General features: G+C 39.2%; 1 protein-coding gene across 1 annotated transcript in view; it reads right to left on the bottom strand.

Annotated features, from left to right (window-relative positions):
• The window catches only part of SEMA3A (semaphorin 3A), a 175258-nt gene extending 173613 nt beyond the window's left edge, over positions 1 to 1645 (bottom strand). The window contains exon 1 of the mRNA XM_087765816.1: positions 1373 to 1645. Coding sequence (XP_087621942.1) covers positions 1373 to 1484 — 112 coding nt within the window. The 5' untranslated portion in view covers positions 1485 to 1645. The remainder of the gene's footprint in view (positions 1 to 1372) is intronic.
• Between the last annotated feature and the right edge of the window lie 21057 nt (positions 1646 to 22702).

Below are 22702 nucleotides of genomic sequence, written 5' to 3'. Positions count from 1 at the left end.
ACACAAATATGCGTATATGCGTTCTTTAATAAAACCCTGCACATGCATTTATTTCATACGGTGCATCCAAGTTTTGCAGGTGTTTAATTTTTTTTTTTAATCTGGAGTGCGAAAATGATGTCTGCCTTGTATCAGACAGTACTTTTCCTCCTCTCATTTGCAGCATGAGAAAGATGAAAAACATTAGAAAACGTATTTCTACTGGCAAGAGATGTATTGACACTAAGTGTAAACTGAGATTGACATCTATGACCAGGCATGCACACACATGTTCTCTTTTTTCCCACTGCAGAAGCAGTGTGTTACTTTTCCTTCCTTCTTTGAGAACCGTAGCTGCTGCTCCTTCTCTCAGCCTTCAATAATCTGACAATTATGAGACGGCAGCTCTTCAGAGAGACATGTATACACACATAGATGTATAGATCTCCCTTTTAGAAAGAATACTCTGCAGCTCTTACATTTTAAACTTCTTTCTCAGTTGCACATTCTCCAGATTTGGTGAATTCTTCTGAAAACGTACTTAGAGAGGAGCTATGCTGATAAAGAAAAGAGTCTGCCTACTTCAGAGCCCTCCTTTAATACTGGCAGTATTATAGAAAAGTTAATTACTGACAATTGCAGTGTGAATGGCATTACACAATTTCAAATGTAAACGTAATCTCACAGCTCTCTCTCTTCAGTTACACCTTCCCTGTGATCTCTAATGAAATACATCAGACTACACTGAAAACAATCCCAGTTCAAACACATTGCTCTGCATTAAACATCCATAGGCAGTATTTTCTAGTGCCTAACAGTCCTTTCCTCCTTTTCTGGACTGATCTGTTCCTTTCAGTTTATAGTTTCTTGGCAAACCCACCATCTACTGCTTATGTTAGGCATCTGATTGTCAGATTTGTACAAACTGAATATTCATGACTTGAAAATTAACCACTTCATGCCTAAAAAAAAGGAAAATATAAATCTTCATCTATTCCATGCTGTTTGAAACAGATCTGGTATTGTGGCTGCACTACATGCCCAGCACGGGAGAGATTAGCTGGGTGGCCAAACACGGCTTATCGTTTTAAAGAGTAAAGTCCGATGAAATGGCACAAGACTGCAAAATACTCTTCCACGGATCAGCGCGATCCGGAGTCCTTGTCTGCAAATGCAACTAACTCTTCTTTGTCTGTGTTTAAACTGCGTGGTACCGACCGCAGCACGGAGTGGCTTTTTAAGTATTTTTTCAGAATTTTCTTCCTAATACTAATTTCCCCTTTGGAAGATAAGGCAAACCAGGGAGGAAGGGGGGGGGGGGGGGGGGGGAGCGACGGGGCAAGGAGGAGAGGTTTTGAGGAAAACCGAGAATAAGAGAGAACAACAGACTTACCTTTATAGGATAATTTGAGCCTTGGCACATTATTCTTCACATGCTGGCCGTCCACTCTTCCTGCTAGTAATACTCCCAAGGAAAGCAAGGCAATCCCCCTGAGCCAGCCCATGCTGCAGCAGCCACTGTAGGGTCCCTGCGAGCCGGAGCCGCGGCGCTCCCTGTCCTGCCGGGCGCCGCCGGGGAACTTCAGGCAACCTGGGGAGCGGAGGTAACAGGTGATGGGGGTGGGCTCCGCGCCCCGCCGCGCCCCGCCGCGCCCCGCCGCCGCCAGCCGCCCCGGCCCCCCGCCTCGCCGCCGCCGCCGCCGCCGGGGCAACTTCAAGCCCCTCTCACGCACACGCCGCGGGCCGGAAAAGGAGGCAGCCCCCGGGCGCGAGTGGCGTGCGGGCGGGGGGGCGGCATGATGCGGGCGGCGGCGGCGGGCGGCGGCGTGGGCCGGGGGCAGGGGCCGGGGCCGGGCCGGGGCCGGGGCCGGGCCGGGCCGGGGCTGGCGGGCGCCCCGCTCCCCGCGCGGCGGGCGGGTCCCGGGCGGCAGGGGCGGGCGCGGCGCGGCGGCGGCCCCGCGCTGCCCGCGCACATGGAGGGACGGGGGACAGCGGTTCTGCCCGCGCTCCCGGGAGCGGCTGACAATGGGAGCGCAGGAAAGCTCGACCCCCCCTTCCCCGCTGTCACAGCACACATGCAAAAAAAAAAAAAAAGGAAAGAAAAAAAGAAACACATCGCGGCAGAGATTAGAGGAGGGAACTGGAACCTCCACCGAGCTTGGGAAAGGCACGGAGCTATAAATTTCACGAGCTATTTCATGTCATTGCCCAGGTTGTTGGGTGTGGGTTTTGGTTGGGGTTTTTCTGTTGTTGGTTTTTTTTTTTTTAATTTCTTTTTACGGTTCTAATTAAAAGATGTACGTCCCCCTTTAAAAACAACAGCAGCACAACACAACTCACAGTGTTGCTACCCACATAAATAACATCTCCTGCCCATAACGTAATCCTCTTCGGGTTGCTCCCAGTTAAAAACAAGTAGCAAAGTCTTCCACCAGCATAACTTTACCACTGAAGCTTTTAAAGCCTTGTTAGGGAAGGTTGCTCTAACCCTCCCGCCCTCCCCACCTCCTGCACTACTCCAGTTCAGCAACAGAAATTCCTAGTAAAGCCCACTTCAACAATCAGTTCAAGACATGTACGGGTCTAGAGGGGCTTATAAATTACACTGGAGTATTCTCTGAAGTGTCCTTATAAGTTAAAAACGTTCCAAACCTTCCAATTTCTTGGACTGTGTGATTACTATAATCTTATATTTTTATGCAATGAAACTAGATAATGATTTTTGTTTGTTTGTTTAAACAAAAGGACATGTGAAATCCCCAGAGGTCTTCTAAATGTTAAGGAGCTGTAAATACAAACATATAAGCCAACTTAAGCTCTCCCCTCCCACACATCTGAACAACCCCCTTCTAGTGAGCGACGGTTTATTAAATTTTCCATGCTGTGCTGAATAGCAATTTAATGTGCATTTTGGAATGTAATGTCTTACACAGATATGTACCCTGCATTACATTCCTAATGCAATATTGACAGAAATGCTGGCAATCGACCTTTACAAAACATTGGCATCATCAAAGAGGTGCGATGACCCCTCTTTATTTTGTTCTATACTTTTCTAGAAGAAAAAGTCTGTGAGTGCTTTATGGTGACAGAGTCTACGGTATTTCAGTGAGAGGTCTTCCTTCCTTTTACCATTATTTACTGTTAAACAGTTATCTAGTCCCACCGACGGTGACCACACTACACTCCAAATTTTACAGAGCACATCATCTCTTTTCTGTGTTCAGACTTAGCTACTAAACCAGCATCTAGGAAATAGTCTTAACTTTGAAACTGAAGTTCATAGTTGAAAATGAGGGTGTCAGTATGGTTCTAATTAAAATGTAAAGACTCATGCAGAACAAGACTCAGTGCTACGGTAAAGCAGGGGCTAAAGTGCTGTCATTGCTGCTTTCATTGCTTGATATTCACACACCAGTGGAAAAGAAGGGGCTTTTCCCCTCTCCTCTTTAACAAATTCTTCTGCTTCCTGAGCGTGACTCCTTAATCTCATGGCATTGTATCTGCCAGATTCAGCAATTCTACTGATCAGCAGCATTGTTAAGAAAATAAAATCCAAAAATAATGTTGATTTTGGTCATTCCCACACTTGTTATCCTGGGCATTTTCATGCTCCAGGCAGTGGATTAGAGCTCCAAAATGACAAGAGATGCCTGTCTGTTTTCCATGGATTACTTGCTACAGACATTCACTCTGCAAAGGAATTCATGTCACTTTGAGATTATTTGGAGAATTGGCCTAGTGAATTATCCTTTTGTATTGAGAAAACAATTAGAAACAAAACACAAAAGATGCACCATATTCAGGACTTTATAAAGCACGTCATTTTACAATGATGTTGTTACACTCAATTTACTTCTAGTTGCATAAAGAAGGCACAACTACTTTTTTTTCTTATAAGGAAAAGAGAGTACGAAGCTAAAATTCTATCATCTTTCTCATGTAGAATGAATGTGTAACACTCCAGACTATTTTACAGCAACCAAATAAACAAATCATGGTCCCCAGTCAATATATATTTTGTCCAGAAAACATATGGATTAGATACAATGAGTACTAATTTATCTAAGATTGCATTTTAAGAGATAAAATACAGCATCATTTTAGAAGAGATGAGAGTTACTATCTTTTTGCATCCTTCATGTGAGAGACCACTCATGTTTTGCCTTCCTCTGTGGGATATGCCGGTCCAAAGACAAAGAGAAGAGTAAAAACTGATCCTGTGGGTCGTCTTCCTGCTATTTAGCTCTAAGTAGTGCTAATCAGCTAGTCAGGGTAGCATATGCTGCACCCCCTTATAAGGAGAGGGGCAATGGCAGCACTTCAGTGGTGCTTGAAGAGGCTTTATATCTCAAAGACACCCATTGCCATATGTTGTTTCTGCCAAGGCGAAACTGGGCTCTGCTTGGAAGGAATGATTTGGCCAACGCTCCTACAGCAAGTGCCAGAAACGTCAACTTTGGGAATTTAGGGTGGGCAACAACTCACTTTCAAATGACAATCTATTCACCTTTTTTCTTTGGTCTTTTGAAAGCGATCTAGCTGCTGAGTTTAGAGAGAAGGAAAAAGTAAAATCCAAACTTTCCTCAGTTCTTCAAATAATACCCTTCTCCCCCAAAGAAAAGAAGACCACAGTTATTAGCTTAATTAATTATTCCATTATTGCTCAGCAAGTTCAAAAGGAATAACAGTTCTTCTGCATCATTTCCCGTATTTGTTGCAGGTTTTATTTTTATTTTCTGTAATGGCATTTTTATGACATTCTATATAGTGTTTTACATTTCAAAACCCAGACAAACACTTGTGGGCTCTGTTTAACATTTCTGGTCTCATGCTGTGTGGCATTATGATTTGGAGGTTTTTTGTACCACCTTTCAATATGTGCAGCAACTTCACATTGATAGATCCTACAAAGAGTTATACTTGGATGTGTCTGGCCTTTCACTGTTGACCATCCATGCAGAATTACTCTTTCAGTCACTTACAAGTTGGCATCATTTGGTACTTCTCATTACTCAGAAATAGTATTACTTGACTCATGATTACTTCAAACCTTCTTGCTGCTGCTGTGATTTTTCTACTTAGAAGCTCTTGAAAGCTTAAATGCTCTAAGAAAGTCTTTAGTGTGCTTTAAAAATGTATTTATGTTTTCAGAATCGTTTCCTGTGTTTTAGATGAGTCATTGCTTGTTTATGTTGATGTGATCAGGTCCTTCTCAGAACTATGCAGGAATTACCAGAATCCAGTTTTGATATGCAGTACTAATCCAGTAATTTCTGAGGAAAAGATTTCTTGGGTTGAGCGGGCAATTTCTGGTTAAAATCAGAGGAAAAAAAATCTCAGACTGTATCTGATTGTTAAAAACCTCCCAGAGAACACACCTCTGCAGGAAATGTGAAGTCTTAACTGGGATACACTCCCTGCTATTTTCTTCCATAGCAAGTGAGTTGCTTGATAAGCAGAATATTTACAATTCTGCAAAGGGTCCCTTTGAAATTGCTCCAGTTGTATACATAATGATACTTATAACATGCTTTAGAATAACTGAATAATTATTGGCCCAAAAGGATGCTCAGTCTAGAGCCCAATTATAAATGCATTTGTTGTGTGATGTGTGAGAGACCCAGGATGCAGTTTCACAACATATTGACTTCAGAAACAAAATCCCATTTAAGAATATCCAGACATCATCTACAGCATTTTGATTTTATGTCACGGACTGCCACTCTCTCATTTGGGATGCAACAAACTTTTTGTGGGGACGTACTAGAAACATGGTGAAAAAGAACGTTTAAAAATAATCCTTGTGGGGACATGAAAGGGGTTGTTTTTCACACAGATGCAGTGCATGCACCAGCTAATGGAGTAAAAAGAATTGTGAAATGGCATTGGGGAAAAGCAGCTATGCAGAGGAACTTCAGATGTTGGCCTCACTTCTGAAGGCAACATGTCATGAAGCTCTACCTCTAGGTTCAAGACTTTTGCCTATATCAGACAGGAATCTAAACCTGGAATCTATTTGACGCAAAGCTTAACGCCGACACAGTTGTTGTTCTCTCTTTCTTATGGAAAAAAAAAAAAAAGAAACAAACCTGTAAAAGGCCTATACAGTGAAGAAAAATGCTTCTAATAGCCAGACCTGCTGAACTGGATGTGAGCTATTATTTTTACAGTGTTGATGATTATCACATTAGCTCAAGAGGTTATAAATAGCTGCTTCCGCCTGGATTTTAAAGGATTTAAAATTCTGTGGAGTGGCACTTTTTAAGTTCTGAAGCAATCCCAGAGCAAAGACACTCAAAAATGCATCAGCAAAAAGGGAGTTGAAGGTGTAGAGTTTAACATTTTATCAAACTGGAGTTACCAAAATCACGGGCTTGCATCTAGATCTGGAAGTATTCTTGCTGTTGGAGTCTAGACATGTCTTTCCCCAGTGCTCCCTTGGGCTATGTTGCATTTGGTAGCCTTATTCAAATCTCCTGAATCTACATAAATCTGTAACATTTCTTATTATTGCATGTGATCGGGTTGCTAACCACGCCGGTTAGTATCTGCGTTCTCTCACTAACACTGCATCTTACCATCTTGTCACAATCAACTTTTCCTTCATTTCTCAGGACTAATGAGACTGTACTATATGTGATGCTTGTACTTTTGGCAGCATAATGGGATCTGTATCAGTATGATGTGTTTTATTCACAATGCTTTCAGGTCCATTAAACACCTCATCAAATTCTTCAAAAATATTCTTTGCATCCTGTTCTGTAGACAGGTTATATGCCTGTCTGAACAGCAGCGTTTTCAGATTGCTCTTCAAACCTAAACAAACCTATTCTATTCTCTGGACCTCTGCTGCCTGATGTTCACCTCGTACGCAAATGTATGGCAACTGTGATAGCCAGACCCATGGTAAGAAACCCACCTTAATAGCTCAGTGCCGGGCATGTGACATTAGTAAGAGTTACAAAAAGCTTATTTTCCCCAACTCGTAGTATGGGTCAGTAGCTTCTGTTTCCAATGGATTAGCTCTGGGGTACTCATCCAAATTGAACAAAACTTCCAAGTCTATTAGCTTTCAAGTACAGAGACTTCCGTCCCTCTAATTGCTTATGTTTATTGGCTGTTGGGCCTTCGTTGAGGAAATACTGGCAAGGACATATGTTTTTTTACAGGAGATGAGGGAAATGCAAAGAAATATTTGATGTTCTAATTCTTCAGAGAAAAGCCAATTTCAGAAAAATCATTATAAAGGGGAAAACAAAGCAACAGCAGCCATGAAACTTTTGGCTTCTTAAATCCTATTCCAGGCCTGACATGTTGAACTTTATTGAGGGAAATCTAATCAAGCCGGAAGGTCTCCTCCCAAATGACTGGCTGCAGAATGACTTACTCCTCTAACCCAACAGATTTAATGGTTGGTGGATCTCTGAAAAGACAGTTAATAAACCAGTCCTGTCCTTTTCCCCACTGCTGGCTGAAGAACCAGCTTGCAAGGTGTATCACACACAAATGAATTACAGATTCAGTTACTTTGGCATTCAAATCCAATTTTGGATTTTATTACCCATATTTTTTCAAAATTGGAACAACTGACAATACAGAAGATGTTTTCCTGCAAAAAACCAAAGAAAATGCTATGACTCAAAAAAATAAGACATAAAACAATATCAAAATATGGTTTTCAGCATTTTCTGCTTGTTTTTAACAATCCCTTTATGTTCTGATTTGCATCTTTAGATCCCTGTATACCTTTCAAGGTCTACTCCTAAGGGATTTACTCAGGGCCACACACTAAGACGTTAACATGACAAGAAATTGATCCTGCGTTTCTCACGTACTATGCCAACAGTCGCATCCTTACCTCTTCATTTGTCATAGTATGCAAGTAATTCCTGTCAGCCCTAAAAGTCCCTCCTTATCACTCCGTATACAGAAAATCCCCAGTTCTATTGTATCTGGGATCCATCATGGCCAACCTTTTGGCCCTATGTAAGTTTGCTTAGTAACCTTCACTGCCAACTGCCAAAGACTCGAAAGACAGCACTATCTTGTGTGCCACCCATTCATCACAGGCTTTTAAGTAGTCCAGGTGAATTGCAGCAAACCACAAACTGAAAGCGTATGCAACATCTGCTATGATCATTGTTCTTTTCTGGACCTTTTTTCTGCCCCCCCTTGTGCTGAGTGGTTCATTAGTATGACAAAGATATAAGATCAACAAAACCGTAACCACTCGCTGTCATCTTCATACATCTGCCCTATTTGACTTTATAGACTGAAAAACTTTTTAATGAGGATTTTTTTTCATAGACAAATTACAAGCCTGATTCTGTTGAACAGAGTGTGTGGGTGCAAAACATCTTTGGAAGATCAAACAATATCACAGAAAATGTGGGGGCTAAAGAGTCAGTTTATGGCTTCTGATGCCAAAACTGATGATAGCAATTTAATCACTACTCAGATAGTCTGTGGAAACTGGGAATGGTAGATAAACTGTGATAGCTTAGGAAAACTTGGTTGAACTTTCAATAATTTGACCTCTGCGAATGCTTTTAGAGTCAGCAATATGTAGAAGTGTGTGTTAGAAGAGGAGGGGGGGAATTAAAAGAAAAACAAGCTCTAAGAAAGCATTAACTAACGCTCTCTTTCCCTTTCTGAATCCCCAATGAATAGGGATTTCAGCAGGGGACAGGAACTTTATCCCTCCTCTGGACTGAATTTGTAACCATTTCAGAAAATCTTTCCACTACATTATTTTCCTATTTGATTCTCTAACATCAGAGTTCATTATATTTTAGGCAGGTAAATACAGCCACAGAAAAGAAAGATTCCTTCTGTCTCCTGAAGTATTGAAATCCAAAACAAAGTTAGGATGGAGTTGGACCAGTCAGTCACATAAATCTTGTCTGTGGAACTTCAAAAGTAGGTTGAACACATGCACATGCATATACCATTAGAGCAATTCTCTAGGAAAATAACTGAAAACGCAGCTTGTTTTCTGTTTCTCAGACATTCTAGAAATACTTCAAATACTTTGCTACTTTGACATTTGTATGCGCATATAGAGAACTTCACTACAAAGAGCATCAGGTAATAAAACACACATCCCTGACACTGTAATGAGTTTTTTCCACCAGCACTTGGTCTTGGTGAAAGTGCAGTCAAACCTAAGTGAACAGTTGCAGTCCATCTTCCCTCTTTTTTCTTCTCTCCAAGCAGGGTACGAAGCTGCAGTTTCAGTGCTCAGGCTTCCTGGAGCAGCTCACCCAGTGACTGAGGACTAAAGGCAGTGGTAAAGGTGGTAAAAGTGGTAAAGGAAACATATGGCCAGATGTGGGGAGGAGCGCTGCACCGCGGCAGCCTGACACCCTGTTGGAGATCATATGATAATGGAGATTTGCCTACACTGTATAACATCTTTCTGCTTTCTCAGAGCCTACCTGAGGAGAAGGAAAGACAAAGATGCTGGTAGTGCCAGTAAATATTTCCCACAACAATAGAAATTCTTAATTCTGGACCAGAATTAACTACTTAGCAACATCTTAGTGACTTGTGATCAGACTAGGAAGGAAGGAATTCATATACTAATAAACCAGGTATTCTGTACATGCATAATAGTTTAATTAAAGCATATTTTATGTTATACCAAAATAGTCACGGAAAAAGACTGGACTCATATATGCACACTATGTATCTATATATATATACACACACACACATAGAGACAATACATGTTGTATATGGATAATATAATATAAAATTAGCACAATTAGCCGTCTTAATTTTCCCTGGCATTTCACAATATCTCACAGATGGATCCCTCAGGTTTTCCTTTTTGTTGTTGTTTTTCTTTCTGTTTGGAGCTTATATGCATCATGTACTGGTTTCATGAATCTCTCAGCCAAATTCCAGAGTATTTCTTAAAGCTTTACATAACAATCTTATGAATATATGTCTATGAAGGCTGCTTTTCTTATTTCTTTTTTTTTCCTTTTTTTTTTTCATGTTTGTCTCTACCTTCAAGTGAAACAGAACAAGAATATGTTCATAAAGACAAAAATTCCATTGTTTATACTGATCGGCACAGACTAGGCAGTGAGGGGGAAAAAACAAGGCATCTGTTGAATACAAATGAAGACAGCAGGTTGGTGTGCGAGTACTTAGGTTCTGTAGCTACTTGTCATTTGCTTTTAGCGGCTGAAACCTCACTCTCCTCCTCCCCCCGCCCCACCACGGGACAAAGTTACGGAAAACACGTTGGCTTCAGGAAGGTGACTTTACACCAAATTGCAAAAGCTGATGCACCCAAGCTCGGTCTTTACCCACGTGAAGCAGTGTTCCCGCTCAGACCTAAGTTTACCAGCGACAATTTTGTTCGAAACAGTCCCTTTTAGCTGCTGTTAAAGAACCTTGAAACTCCTTGCGTGATGTTGCTAACAACAGGGAACAGTGTGCCGAAGCCTAGAATTAGTGTCCTTAAAGGGTTTATTATGATGGCAAAACCAACTGTTAGGAGAGTTCCCTTGTGCCCAAAAGGTCTATATTGCGCTTCAGCAAAGGGAGGTTTCACAATAAATTGTGAAAATTGGAAAGAGAAGAAGAGGAAAAAACCAGCAGCTCAGACTTCAAACACATCTTGCTCTCCATTTTTCTTCCAAGGTGTTGAACGATACATGACGTCATATGATGTGTGGTAATTCCCCCTTCCCTATTTTGAAGGGAATAAATGGGTTCTATTTCTGAGAAAAGGTATTAAAGCCAAATTTTACTCTCAGTTACCCTGATGTCAATCCTAAGCAACAACAATTCAAATGCAATTCCTCTGGATTCACACTGATGTAACGGAGAACAGAATGTGGTGCCTGAAAAAGCAGCTGTCACCTTATGGAAAACTTTATGAAATATCTTATTTGGAAACAAGCGTTGTTCTGTGCAGTGTATTTCCTTGTACTTCTTTTCTCTCATTCTTTCTTTCTGAAGACAGTGCTTTAAAACAGAATCACTGTTGTTTCTTAAGAATTTATCTGCTTCTGCACTTATTCCCCACCTGACATCATAATCCTCTGTTTGTGACATAATAATCATTTTTACAATGACCAATTGTGATACTACAAGCTGGGCTTAAAATCTGATCCGAAAAATGCATTTTACTCTGATATCTTACATAGCGTCATATCAACTTTCAGTTCAAGAGATAATAATTTCAACCAAGTGACATCAATTAAGTTTTCATACAAGGGAGTGGTACACTTCATATAACTCCCTAGAGATAATTCCGTCTGGAGTTTACAGTTTTATGATTTGACCTTTAAAAATATTTCCACTCTCTATCCAATGCTTGGTTATGCAAGTCTAATGATTTTGCCGAAGCAGAAAAACATTACGTATACAATTCAGTCCAGTCTCCCACAGGAGTTAACAGTCGCAACAAGCAGAAGCTTAAGAAAAGGAAAGTCAAATGCAAATATATTTCTTATAAATTGTTCAATGAATTTCAGATACCATAATGATTTATGAGAATAACCTGAAAAGCAACATCCTTCTTGACAAGTGCTGAGTGAGTACCCTTCTAAAGTTTGCAGTCTTATGTTTGAAGATACAGTTGCATCCTGTATTTTTTTCTCTGAAATTCAGTGGTTTCTCTGTCCATCCTACCATCTTTGGCAGCTTTAACTGGAGTTATTCATAGGTTTCAAATTATGCACATGCTTTGCTGGATCTGTGCCCATGTGTGTTGAAATTTTGTTATGAGTAGGACAGCCAGCACAATCCAGAATCAGGGAGAGCCAATTTTTGTTCTTCAGCACACTTTGGACTTTAATGAAGGACCTCCGGGAAAAATAGGAATCTGGGGGAACAGGTTATCAGATTCTGTGTAGCCTGAACCTTCTCTTCCTGACAGCTGAAAACAGTTGAAAAATGGCTGACTATGCCTAAACTTAAGTCTGATGACTAACTTAGCCAGATGCAGGACCAAGATTTCTAGTCTCTCAAAGTTTCCTGTATAAGTAGACCATTATACAGAGATCTGAGCTGCAAATTATTTTTAACAAATATTAAACTCTGGATTGTTTAAATGACTGGATTTCAACATGTTTCCTTCTTTAATAGATATTTCTAAGGAAATTGCTTCCTCAAATTAAATATTTTGCTTTTTATAAGATGCTAAACATACAAACCATCAGGTGGAAGAAATAAACTAGTATTTTGTGAATATTCTCTACTACAAGTGTTATTTTAAAATCATTATTTCTCATTAAAGGTCTCAGAAGTTGCCACCCTTCCAGAAGTTTTGTTTTCCTATGTCAAGAGAACTCTGGCTGGTGAAGGAGTTATTTTCCTCTTGGTAAAATATCCTCCTATGGTAAAATGTTCCATCTGGAGTGCCCAGCTATAGAACTGTAAAAGTAAATTTCTCTGTGCTATCATCTTCTTGAAAGCCATGTGCACACAAGATGAGTCTCTTACACCATCAGATGGATCTCTGATGACATGAATTAGTATATAGCATGTGTTGCTTTGGAAAACTTTGTTTAATATTGAACACTGGTTGATGATACTCTCCAGTGATATCACATTACAAAACTGATTATAAAAATACCACAACCACATTATGGATAAAGTTATCCATTCTGCTTGCCACACCAATGCCTTACCATGGAAATCCATCCTAGATTTATTGACCGCAAATTATTGTATACGTGAAATAAATTAGTTGGAGAAAGAAGCATATCTTTATGGCTTTCAGCACATCTCCTGTGGAAACAGCATGAAAAATGCAAAACCTATTTCACTAATCTCTTCCAACATTTTGTATATGCAACAGCCACTTCCTCAAAAGCCGTATTTCTCCACTGATCACGTTTTCAAAACTCCTGAAACAAAGCTTTCAAACTACAGTTTGATAGAGACTGTTAACTTGTTTGCTTGTTTATATGTTTCTTTTTTTAACATATTATATAGTTCAATTACTGGAAAGGATAAGTTAGAGATGGTTACTGTTGTTATTGCATGAAATTGATCTGGGCTCCAGCCAAACACAAGTCTCATTCTCATTAAGACGGAGACATTCAGATGAAAATTAAGACCCTTCTAATGAAATATACTGGAGGATTAAGTTACAAGTGGCAGGACACATTACCTTATTTATCTAGTTGTGCTTGCATGACTTGCTAGGCCAGCAGTTATGATAAACGTTCTTTGCGCAACCTATTTTCAAGACTATTTCCATTAAAAGTAACATGATTGAGTACACTGCTTTGCTCATAGTTGAGATATGCTTCAATGTTTATATCAAACCAATTAAACTGTGTTGTTTTAAAGCAATAAAAATGGTTCTGTAATTGCCACATGTTCTTCTATGCCATTTTTCAAGTCTGGAGACTAGGAAATAGTTTGCAAGCTTTCTGTGCACGCTATTTCATCCTCACACATTTGACCTTTTAATTTTATCTTGCGTTGATTTGTATGATAAAAAATTCTAGATCTTTGTGTGTGTGACTGTAGTTCCTCCTTCTCTTTTTCTAACATTTAGAATAAAGATACCTACAGTGATATTATTATTGTTGCTGTTGCTGTTATTATTATTATTTCAAGCATTTTTCTTGCTTACACATTATCGTGGTTGTACCTAGCATGTTACAGGCAAAATCACTGAGCAGCTAAGTTAAAACACTGTAGTTGCACACAATCACGTCATTAACATACTCTTGCTGGCAGTTGAAAAATGTGTTACATAGCTCCCTTTGACACATCTGCTCTTGTGCAATATGTACCATCATCTTCAGAAGCGTGTATTAATTCTGAGTGCCTCCATCTGAACCAAATTAAAAGAGCCTGAATTTCAAATAATGGTTGTCCTGAAAAATGTCTTTCATAGAATGTTATATTTGGAGGCAAATAAAGTTAGTTACCACTTCTGAAAACCTCTTGGAAAGCATTATTTGTGGGTTTAAAGTTGGGGAATTAAACTATTTAAAATTGTGTGCTATTGGGTCTCTGTATGCAAGTAGACAAATAAAGAAGGGTCTTCTTTTCAATACCTGAAATTACAGGGAACATTTTTCTTGATGCACTTTTGGTGTCTTCTGTGGAGCATTTTCCTTTGCATTCACGTAAGCTAGAGCTCCAAAGGCCTATTCAAAGCTGGTTTGAGGTAGAAGCAAGACATGGAAGGATTTAGGGCATGGAGTTACCTGCATTGACATCAGCAGTATTTGTTCACACTAAGTGGGGTGTAGCAAGCTCCTTTGAGCATCAGGCTTTAATGGCACTGATATCACCTACCTAGAAACAGCTCTGGATGTATGGAAACAGTCTGGGGAGCAGAACAAGTAGCTTAGCACTTGGATAGTTAGATATATTTTTTTTTCTGAAATATGAAACATCTTAAGACTACTCAGCAGGCTGTGTGCTTTGAGGTTCAGGATGTAGGGCTGAGATACAGGACTGTGTAACTGTGATTTGTTATGCATCATCTGACTGTGTGAACACTCAGCCTGTCGTTAATGCATGGTAAAAATGTGTGAGCTCATCCGTCTGTCACCAATGCAAAAAGCACCTATGGGGTATACTTCTTGTCCCTTCATTGCACAGTAACTCCATTTACTGCTGAAGCCTTGCTCTTCTCAATGCAGAACATCGCAGAAGCAATGTGCCTAGCACTGAGGATTCTAGTTGGAAATCTCAGCAGAGGCAGGAGGGAAAAGAACAGAGCAAGGAATTGATAAAAATCCCCAAAACGTAGTGAAGTTCTCTGAGTTCAGAGGCTGTTTATGTGCCGGGGAAAGAAATTGAAGCTGTTCCCAGAGAATGTTATGATTATTAACAGCATTAATGTTCAAGCTGATATTTGTATATCTTGTACATTCTCTAAGAGAAAAAAGTCTGAAAGAGTCAAATGATGGGAGAAACAGAGATACAGAGATGAACAAACCTTCCCATGAAATGCTATAAATTCAGTCCAACGTGAGTATTACATATATTTGACCATCTTGTGTCTTTGAGAGGTCTCAAGTTAATGGAGGAAAGCACAGTGTCAGGATACATACCTGTAAAGAAGAGGGCTGATGATAATATTGTGCTTCATATACACTTAGAGAGTGAGAGAAAAAAGAGAAGAGAGTATATGTTTTTCTTAGCTGCCATATATTATTTTACAAACAACCTATATTCATGGACCCTATTGGACTGCAAACTCCACTTCTGTCCCTGTCAAGTGCCCAGCTTCAGCCAGCAAAGACCTGATAGCAGATATCTACAATCATATAACAGTAAATGGAGGGCTTTGAACTCATTTGCTTGCATGAGATAAATAACTTTAAGAGACATGGTTAATGGCATACTTATCTTGTGCACAAGTGGAAGAGTTGGCTGTGATCCACTTCCGACTTTGAATTTTTACTACCACAGCTAGTATCAGATAAAAGCTGTTTTCAGGAACGAAGAAAATTGTGTTAGAGAGAACAGCAGGGTTCTGCCTCCTTCACGGCAGTTGGGAGTTAGTGGTAATGCTGTAATTTCATTTTAGCAATTTATGTTAGGACACCACTCAGTCAGAAGAAAGTCTTTGTTATGCACGTGTAAACCAGAATATCAGTGGTGTCTGGATCAGGACAGTTTAATGTTATAACGCTAATAAATAAGTAAAACAAACTTCAACTCAGAACAGCCAATAATATGGGTTACAGATCGTCGGTCAGCTAAGGAATCTGGCCAAGGCAGATGGCGTTTACCATTTAAAGGATTTTCTAGTACTTTTTCTGGGACAGCAGTTCACACTATGAAAATTTCTGTCATTACACTGGTTGTCAAAGGAGAAACAAAAAGTGCACAAACATAGAGACTGTCTTATGCTGTATTGCCAGAAGGTGATGCATCCACAACACAGCTTAGTGAATGGGACAAGATTTGCTGTATACACTGCTATACCTATGCTTCTTCTTTCTATGTATTTAAAAAGATGCCATCCTTCAGTGAGCAATAAATTCCCTTTCAAAAAGTAGCTTAGCTTCACTGAATTTATTTTTATGCAGAACATTTCACACACACCATTTCACCTGATTTTCAAAAATTAAGATGTTTCTCCGATGTCTCTGGAACATGAAAAGTCATTTCAGGAGAAAAGAAAATCATATCTGGATTCCCTGTTTCTATGATGTTTCCACAGTTCTGTATTTCTGCTCTGTGTTTCTACTGTCCACAGGTGAACAGCCTCCAGGGCTGGGGAGGCAGATGGTTAAAAAACTCAACAATGAAGAAATATCTCTGTCTTCTACCTACACCCTTTGGAACCTGAGCTGAGTTTCACAACAAAGAAAGTTCTTTCAGTAATGATAGAAATTTAGTAACAATTTTTCTTAGAGAAGTGTTACAGAGCTTTGAGTGAATTTCAGCCTTTAGTTATCTGTTTAAAGTGTATATGATGCATTCTCTCTGTGACATCTTTTTAGATGCAGACCAAAAGCTGTGTGAACCATTTGCTGATTCTGTGGGGATGTGGCAAGATGGAATACTACTGTCAGGTGGCATTTCTATGTATCACCTTAATGCAATGAATAATAGACATCAATAATGTATATCATGGAAATCTGATTGCTTGAGTAAAAGCTGTCTTATAGTTTTACTTTGAAAAACAAATGGATATGCTGTCCATTTGCTTGCGGAGATGGCTCTGAGATATGGACATAAAAAATAGCAGGATTAGAAGGTTGATCCTATTTACACTCAGGAGAAATAATGCACCTGCCATATGCAAGAGCAGTAGCTTTATAAGGAACTGAGACACGTGAAAATAAACTGAAAACATCAGAAAAATTATCAAAGTGGTGATAAATAGTGCCATCAATACATGAAAAAAACCCATCCAATTACTTTTAATTTTTGAGGGTAGAGGTAGAGGCCTCCTCCCAGCCACCATGGAGCTTCTGAGGCTGCCATGAATAATCTGTGTATTGCATTTATGTATACACAAAATCCCGTGAGCATAAAGGAACCACATGCAGTACTGGATCCAAAGAAATCTGGAATAACTATGAGCCAGTACAGTTACAGTTGAAGAAAGTAGCTGAATAAGTAGGTAAACTTAGGAAGGAGCAGTTATTAACTTGGCTTCATATAAAATGTTCCCACGCTACACAGTGAGACTCACAAGTCATTTGAACACATATATCTGAGCAAGAGCACAAAACTTTTAAAGGTGAGGGAAGATTTTTCAATATAAACATGGAAGAAAACCAATGGTTTTAACTTTGGCAGAATAATCATCAGTGATGTCTGAGTTCATATATTTCTGTTGCCTAAGTCTTCACTAAACTTTTCCTTCCAACATTGTCTTGGGGTAGTAAAAGTCAAGTTTGCAGTGAAAAGAGAGTGACTCCCCTAGCACCCTTGTAAGAATAACGCCAGACAAAGTACATTTTTCAAGAAGGTGGCATTCATGGCACTCTCTGCCTTCTTCCTCTGCTGTCTTCTTGGATACATTTGAACATACATCCCTGCCACCATTGGGCTGATGTAGCACCAGCAGCTAAAAGATGGGCAATGAAAGGCCTCAGTGTGCTACACTCATTCTCCAGCTATACTGTACACTTGTCCCAGGAATAACAGATTTATTATGCAAGTGCAGAAACAAAGCACAGTGCACCCTCATTAAAACTGGCCTTCCTGAGAAAAATGGATTTACAGAACACTTCTAAAATAATAATTACATTCATTATACACATATTAAATGACATGACAGAGAGAATGACCTAAGACCCTCTTGAGGAAGGTAGAGATCTGGACCAGTGCATCACCTGGGAAATCCTTCTGGCTCACAGACCTTTTCCAGATTATCCAGGAAAAGAGAAAGCATACAAAGTGGCCAGGGATGAAATGATATATTTCTTTAGGCTGTATGTAGCTGGTTTATATAACACAAATTGTACATCTACGCTACAGACAATATTAAGACCTGCCCAAGTAATATTTTGCTTTAGAAAAACAAAACAAAACATTAGACAGTCATGACCAACAGTTCTGAGCTGTTGGAATTTTGAAAAGAAACAGAGATTGTGGTCCAAATCTGAATAACCATAATGCAGGTTCTCTATAACAGACATAACATACCTGGTGGAGACCTTAACACAACTAGGTATATGTGCAGATTATAATAAAGCTGAAGTCATCACTAAAATGCCTGATGCAACAAAAAGTTTCCCAAGTTCCTCTCAATGCTAAATCATACAGGGACATTTGTGATAAATCTTGCTGCCTAAGTTAAACTGTGCAAAAAAATCTAATGGCTATCATAGAGAAGCTTAAAGAGGTTCTGAAACTGATGGGTTTATTAAAAGACCCAGTAATATGTAGCTACTATGCCAGAAAGCAGAAATCTAATTTTTTCTATGAAAGTACTAAGAAAGGCTCTGGCAGAGTCTACTTACAGTAGTGTGATTGAAAATGATCGGCACTGGTTCATGTATCACACTAACCACACTAACCACTAACCAAAAATGAGTTTCAGCCTGCTCAAAAGGAGGCATTGACCTTAAGCAATGGAAATAAGAAGCTTCACATCCTTCTTTCTAACTTTTTATGCCCTTTTAAAAGAAATTGGTCAGACATTATTTACTGCTGTCAGAAGGGGATCTGGCAAACCATTCCAGTGTTTGAGAACCTGGAAATGATTATTTTTTCAGATACAAAACTACACGTTCAAACTGATAAAAAAGTGCAAAAGTTTTAATAACTACAGTAACACTGTCTGGGCAAACATGTAGTGGAATGATGTCTATTACTAGGTTATGGAGTTGTCAACACATGAACAAACTCATCAGGTCTCGGGTTAGATGTGGACTGAGATTTCCAGAGCTACATCTGAGATAACACTGTGGAAAATCATCAAAGTTACCAGCATGGGATGGTAGGATCAGAATTTTCCAAGAGCTTTTCAAGGGAGACTATTCAGTCCTCGATGGGGTTTTATTTAAAGGAAACAACCTGGCAATTGCTAAGGTGTTACAGGAATATATATTCAAAAGGATATGTAAAAGCCATTTTATGGTCCAAAAACACCTTAAAGGAAGGGCAAAAATATTTTATAGCAACCCAAAGTGAACAGTGAAATAAAGAACATTGGCAGGGATTACCACATGAGCCAACACTAAGTGAAAGAGTGATAAAGTCATGCTAATGATAAAGGAAAATCAGCACCTTGAAGGAAAGCAGACATAGATGATATTGTTTAAATTGGCAAGGACAAATATACTTGTGTTAGAATATAATGTTCACTCACTAGAGATGACTTCAGTAGAAAATACTGCAGCTAAACATGTAGCCATATGTACTAAATCTTTTTTTGCTAAACCAGCTCTATGTCTAATAGAAACCTATTACATAGTAAATTCTGCTGCAGATTAGCTAGTGTTATTTTAAGGAGTTTTAATACAGGTTTAGAATGCAACCATTAACTGATATTACCCCTAATGTTATAGGTAAGCAGAAAATGGTGCCGAAACGTGAAAAAAAACAGCAACCCAAAAAACCCTCATAAAAAACCTGTGGAGTCACACTCTTAATGATGCTAAACATGACTGACTTGCGGAGTGCTACCAATGAATCTGACATGGGGTGCTATTTGTTCTGCAGAGAACAGAAAACATTAATAGGATTTCAGACCCAACACTAAAAGTAAAGAGACAGTTAGGAAAAAATAAAAACTTAATTTGACCTGGTGCCACCAAGAGAAGTCACCATTTTATGAAAATCAAATGAGAATATGTTGTGAGAATAGGTCACCAGTGGCATACTTTGGATGAAACTGTCACTCCAAACTGACACATACTTTAAAGAAAGGGTAATATCTTTACAAATCTTGGAGAGATATTTGAAAAAGTCACTTCCCCTAAGGAAGCGTCATTTGGGTAAGAGTTGCAGCAAATTGACACAGTGAAATCTGTGGGCATGGCATAACCAAAAGTAAATGGGACTGATGGTCCCAACGGGAAGGCATGAAGATTTCTGGGACAGCGTGTCAGAGGCTGCTGGTCACTTTAGAGCATTTACAACTAATGAATAAAATATAAGTAAAAAAGAGGTTATAAATATTTGAAATTCTGTATTATGCTAATGATGATTCTTAATTTTTTTGATGCTTGGCTGTGAAAAGAAGACATGAGATTCTATATTTTTAATAAGCTTTTTCACGTCTGTTGAGCTAGTGCTAAATTTACATGGTGTCTCATATAAATAGTACTGCTCATATTTATATCATTGATGCACAATTTACTCAAATATCTGGACTCTGGGCAACTTTGAAGGAATACAGCAGTAAGAAAGTTATAAAAGAGCTGGGGCAATATTCTTATTTTTGCATCTCTTGCCCATCTGAGAGTGAGTTTTAAGAAAAGCAAAAAAAAAGTAGATGAACAGACTGAATTTCATGGCTAAAATATCAGCAGTAGAGGAGCTGTAGCAACATGAAAATAAAAAAAAATGTAAGTGCCCCCCAGACGAACCATTTAATCTTTATTTTAAAAGATTTATCTAAATAATTTTCCTACACTTTTGCTAACATTAGAAATATTTAGTGCTGCTGCTGCTTTGAAAAATGACACTCTGACTTGTCTTTCCAACTCCTTCTATAATTTGTTTTCCCAGTTGTCTTCCTGTACTATTGACATGACCAGGATAAGCTGCTTGGTGCGGGATGAATCAGCTTCTGCTTCTTTGAATCCCACTGGTGGGTATTGCTACTCACAGGTAGTGTAGATCGGGTGGACTCTTGCCTCTGATGCTCCTGAGAATAAATCTTCAAGCCACTAACTTTATAAAGAAACATCTCCCCCCAAATGGTCGCAGTTGATTCATATATTACTTACAGGCCTTTCATCCAGTCTCTCATATCAGGCTATGTCTTATCTTCTAAAAAATGGCGTTTAATCCAGGAGTATAAAATACACTAGTATGCTACTTCCATCATCATCATAAGATCAGCTGTGTTATAAACACAGCAAAAGCAATTATTCACGTAGTAGTTTCTGCAGTTCACATAGCTGGAGCTTTTATCCTGCTGTTAAAAATCACTGACGATCTCTTGTCTTTGCTTCTTTAGATCATTAATAACAAATTTGCCCCATTCTTCTATTGTATAACCAGGGTTTCAAAAGAGTGTTTGCAGCTGATCTCGTTACAGTTTAATATGTGTGTATGTGTATCATACAGGATACATGATGCATGTGTATCCATACAAGATAATGATTTACCAAGCAGTGTACTGAAGATGAAACCAATTGCATTTCATCTATAGGACAGAACCTTAATCATCTGATTACTATCACTACAATCATTGAATGGCATTTGTGTAGAGTATATACTCCAAGACCCCCTGCCCTGACAACAGTGTTTTATCACTTCAGTACTTTTATTGATTTCTTACCCATTTCAGCTGGGAATTCCATTTTTCCATGGAGATTAATTTTACAGTCATGAAAACTTTGCTTCGTCGTGATTCTTTGCCGTTTTCACACTAATAAGATAATTTGGAAGGGAAATGCTAACAGAGGTAACTAATGAATTAAAAAAATCTCCATGTAAAGACAACTTCAAAAAATTGTTCAATGACTAAGCTGTAAGTCATTACCTCCTTTTATTAACCTTCCAGTTAGTCATAGCTTTTGCTGGAGTGTGAAGCTAAGGTGACGCCTTAAATTTTAGGCTGCTCCCATTTATGTTCAAATCTTCCTAATGTCTACTGTATAACTGTGCTTCTACCTAGGAGCTTGTTTTATCCTAGTTATGACAGGTAAATGTCTAGTTAGAGAGAGGTAGATTAGTTGGGTAAAACAGATTAGGTATTAGGTGGATAAAGTCTGAGTCAAGGATTTAAAACCTCTCATGCAATCCCTAGCAACACTATTAATCCTAAGGAACTGACTTTGCAAATCGCAAATCAAGGCTGTATGTGTATGAATTTTCACAGACGAATAAGGAGAGTGTTTTCCTTCACGGAGGGAGGCAGTGGGTACTGCTGCAATGCCGACAATTTTTCCCATCACTTTGGGTAACGTAAGCATTTCCAGTTGCCACCAGTAACACAAACAAACAAACAAACCCACAAGCCAAAAATGTTATCCAACTCCTGTTGTTCTAACTACAGAAGTTTCGACAGACTTCTTGTTTGCTCAAATTATCATCAAAAGAATGTTCTTGTATAGCACTAGAAGACAAAAATAAAGTCAGCGTATTTGTTACAAATTCATGTTTCTTACATTACATCAAGTTGAAGCACTGTCTGCTTTTGATTGCTGTGTTTTGCTATCAGTTGCATGTTTGCTTTGGAACATAAGCTCTACAATGCCTTTGATGCCAAATGTATGGCAGGTGTACGCATGTGTTCTGCACCAACGAGCAAGCTAGAGACGTTGTTTGAAGAAATAAGCAGTCTATTATTTGGGTAGTGATGAGACAATGCTTGAATCCCCACAATGCCCTTGAGAAGGCTGGTGCGCTTTGCCTCGCGAGCTTGTTAGCTTTGGTGTGAAATGTAGGGGGGCTCTTCCATGGGGTCTAGGAAGGCTGGTGACACTATTTCCTCCCTCCTATGCAGTCAAGAACCAAGACTGTTGTTGCTTCTTACTAGGACAGATAAGGAAAGAAATTGGATGTTATGCTAATGTGTATAGAGGCAACCTCTTTCTGCCCCTGTTTGTAAATGTGATCATATATACAGCTTAACGGGATT

This window comes from Nipponia nippon, unplaced genomic scaffold (genome assembly GCF_047370975.1).
Source record: "Nipponia nippon isolate SJK-2023a ecotype South Korea unplaced genomic scaffold, ASM4737097v1 scaffold_3, whole genome shotgun sequence".
Lineage (NCBI taxonomy): Eukaryota > Metazoa > Chordata > Aves > Pelecaniformes > Threskiornithidae > Nipponia > Nipponia nippon.
This window is presented reverse-complemented; position numbering and strand designations above follow the sequence as displayed.